The sequence below is a fragment of the Octopus bimaculoides genome, chromosome 25, assembly GCF_001194135.2.
Source record: "Octopus bimaculoides isolate UCB-OBI-ISO-001 chromosome 25, ASM119413v2, whole genome shotgun sequence".
Lineage (NCBI taxonomy): Eukaryota > Metazoa > Mollusca > Cephalopoda > Octopoda > Octopodidae > Octopus > Octopus bimaculoides.
The window spans coordinates 25,549,481-25,553,114 of NC_069005.1; the positions used below are offsets into that span (position 1 = coordinate 25,549,481).

The 3,634-nt window shown below is 40.8% G+C and overlaps 1 protein-coding gene across 1 annotated transcript in view; it reads right to left on the reverse strand.

The window, feature by feature from the left end:
* Positions 1 to 241: 241 nt before the first annotated feature.
* Positions 242 to 3,634, reverse strand: part of LOC106867991 (cGMP-dependent protein kinase, isozyme 1) — a 59,436-nt gene continuing 56,043 nt past the window's right edge. Inside the window, exons 13-15 of the mRNA XM_052976621.1 lie at positions 2,758 to 2,989; positions 2,143 to 2,209; positions 242 to 1,473 (exon numbers count right to left, since the gene is read on the reverse strand). Of these exons, the coding sequence (XP_052832581.1) occupies positions 1,378 to 1,473; positions 2,143 to 2,209; positions 2,758 to 2,989 (395 nt within the window). The 3' untranslated portion in view covers positions 242 to 1,377. The remainder of the gene's footprint in view (positions 1,474 to 2,142; positions 2,210 to 2,757; positions 2,990 to 3,634) is intronic.

Sequence of the window (3,634 nt, forward strand, 5' to 3'; positions counted from 1 at the left end):
ATATGCGCTTATATACAAAGATAGGCAAACACATACAACACACGTAGGTATGTACGTGTGTCTACATACATGCATGCATACATACATATACACACATACACACACACACACACACACGCACACACACACACACACGCACACACACACGCACGCACACACGCACACACACGCACACACACGCACACATACACACAGATTTATTTGTATCACCGTGTGTTCTGTTTAAAAAAAAAAACAGGTGCAGATTCTGCAAACGCTTTAATGTCTAATAAAAAATATACAATTGTCTCATCATTATCAGGATCATAATCATCATAATCATCCTCATCATCATCATCATCATCATCATCATTCTCATCATCATCATCATCATCATTCTCATCGTCGTCGTCGTCTTCTTCCTCGTCATCCTCATCATCTTCACTACATTAACCGTTACGATTTCCTGTGGAAGAGTCTTCTGTTAAGCCTATATAGATGTCGCCGCGTTCGCTACCACACCGCTCTTCCTGCTCTTTGTATGTCCTGCGTAAAGCCATCACTTCCGGCTACTTGCAACGAAACCGGGTGATTTTTGTGGTATAAGTGTTGTTGTTTTGTTTTGTTTTTTTTTTTCTTTTTTGTTCTAGAATTCCGTGAGATGATAGAATTTAAAAGACAAAAAAAAAAGATTCCGCCATATTGACAACTTTTTATCGATCTGAGTGATGTCACTAAACTGTGCCCCTAAAGCCGCCGCCACCCCTAAGGCTGGTGACGTCATTTTGTGGATATGGTGACGTCATTCTGTGGATATGGTGACGTCATTAACTGTGAATGGTGACGCCATTTGCAAACTTGTGAATGATGACGTCATTAACTCGTACGGTGGTAGATTCTCGATATTACGGACGTCTCTCTTTCTCTCTCCTCTACCTCTCTCTCTCTCTCTCTCTCTCTCATTCGATTGCTCGCTCGCTCATTCTTTCTCTTGTGTAGATAAATGACGTCAGTCGTTTTTATCTCATGTGTCGTCTGCTTGACGTCAGTAGTCCGTTCTGAGTAAGGATTTGGTACACCGTTCTATGGGCATCAATTTTAAAACCATAAGGCTGTGCGTAAATATTCATGCGTGTATGTGTGAGTGTGTGTGTGTGTGTATGTGTGCCTGTGTGTGAGGATTGTTGATGTCACCATCCAATTTCTAAATGTCATTCCCGATGTTACTACAGTGGTGTGACGTTCTACCACATCGTTCTATGTTAATTATGACGTCACCAATCGATTGTGAGGAGTATAGTGTGACGTCACGAATGGTTTCGAGAAGTAAAAGAAAATATGACGTGATGTCTCTGGTTCTAAACGGATTAGTACAGTCACTAATCCATGGTGAGTGGATTAAAAGTCCAGGTCCCAGCCTGACGTTTCATCCGGTGGTATATCTGTGTCTTTGGCGTATTGGTCAAAGTTGCTGTGATCTCTAGGACACTTGACCTGTGGAAGAGAAAGGAAATGGATTATGAGAGGATGGGTGGGTGAGTAGGTGGTGAGTTGAAAGTGGGTAGAATGGAGATGAGCCATTTGTTGAGTGGAGAGTGAGATATATTTAAAGGGGAGAGTGAGATTTCTGTAGAGGAATGAGTGAGCCATTTGTTGAGTGCGGTGTGAAACACTAGTTGAGTGGAAAGTGAGATTTTTCCTGAGTAGAGAGTCAGAAATTTGTCGGATGGAATGTGAAACATCTGCTGAATACATAGTGGAACATTAGCTGAGTGTAGTGTAAGGCATAAAGAGATGGTGGAGTGAGGCATTAGAAAGAGCGGAGAGGAAGTTATTTGGAGAAGACAGAATGAGAAGTGTGGTGAGTGGTGAAACCTGTTATGAATGGAGGAGTGCCATGAGTGGAGAACAGTTTTAATGTAAAACGGAACCCGAGACGCTGTTTCGTTTTCCCGATATAACACCAGCACCACCACCACCACTACTGCCGCCATCCCATGTACTCCACTACATCTTTTGTGGGAGAAATAGGCCAGGGATTGTGTATGAAGGAACAGTGTTGTGTGAGATTAAATGACACGTCTTGGCTTCCATGCACTTCTTAAAAATAGAAGCTCATCTACATTATGGCAGGAAACAGTTACAAAGGAAAACACAACTTACCTTTGGAATAATGGGTGGTATCAAATTCTGTTTTTTCAAGCCATCCCAGTCAAAACCTTGAAACCATCTGTAATACAAGAAAGTTAACAGCGTCAACCATTTAATCAAGATTTTGCACATGGCAATATATGTTTTTAATCCTTTTTTTTTTATTTAATGATTCATACGTTTTATCTTTTGATTGTTTATACGCCTTAATTTAAGAATTTATACATCTTTTTTAAAATATATAAACGTTTTGAGGAATCGCATTTTTCTTTTTTAATCTAAGATTTGCATCCTATATTTTAAAGTATTGGGTCATATACCCTATCCCTTCATTCCTAAGTAAACGGTAAAATTCTTTCTAATGTTGGCACAAGGCCAGAAATTTTGAGGGGGCGGTCAAGGCAATTACATCGACTCCGGTGCTAAACTGGTACTTATTTTACCGATTTCGAAAGGACAAAAGCCAAAGTCGACCTCGGTTGAATTTGAACTCAGAACGTAAAGGCAGACGAAATATTGCTAAGCATTTTGCCCGGCTTGCTAAACGGTTCTGTCAGTTTTCAGCCTAAAATAAAACACAAATAACTCCACAAATGCAACAAAACAGAAGGCGTTTTAAATACTTACTTATTTTTCTTGATGTCAGATAAGCCATTTTTACCATAGCCCAGCCTTTCCGAAGGATTTTCCCGACATAACTTCTTGATCAAAAGAATTGAGTTTCGACTGAACCGTTTCGGAAATTCGATTATATCGATACCTTTTAAGATGATGTTGTATGTTTTCATAGGATCATGACCAGAAAATGGCGGCCTAAAACAAGATGGAAGAGAAATTAACACGAATGAAGTTGTTGACCCTTGTATCATGTTAAAGATATATATATATATATAACTAAAGCTAGTTTTAGATATGAGCCGTCATAGGACGCTAATACAGGTGCTGAACTTGCTAGAAATAACAACTAAATCTCATCAAATGAGCCCTACTGTCTTAATAAGTGAAAGAGGCATTGGATAACGTGGTACTATGTCACTGTGCCAGGGAGAAAGACTAGGTGGCTACGAATGGAACGTCTTTGGCAATAGGAGTTCTGGATTATGGGGTCACTAATGATTTGGGCCTGAGCATTAACAATAAAGGACATGTGTGGTGAGGTAGTCATAGAGACACCCTGGCTGAATAAAAGAGGCGATGGTTACAGATGAAACATGTCTCGACCCCGAGAGGATGAAAGGCAAAGTCGACCTCGGCGGAATTTGAACTCAGAACGTAACGGCAGACGAAATACCGCTAAGCATTTCGCCCGGCGTGCTAACGTTCCTTTTCTACTCTAGGCACAAGGCCCGAAATTTTGGGGGAGGGGGACAGTCGATTAGATCGACCCTAGTACGCAACTGGTACTTAATTTATCAATCCTGAAAGGATGAAAGGCAATCCCGAAAGGATGAAAGGCAATCCCGAAAGGATGAAAGGCAATCCCGAAAGGATGAAAGGCAATCCC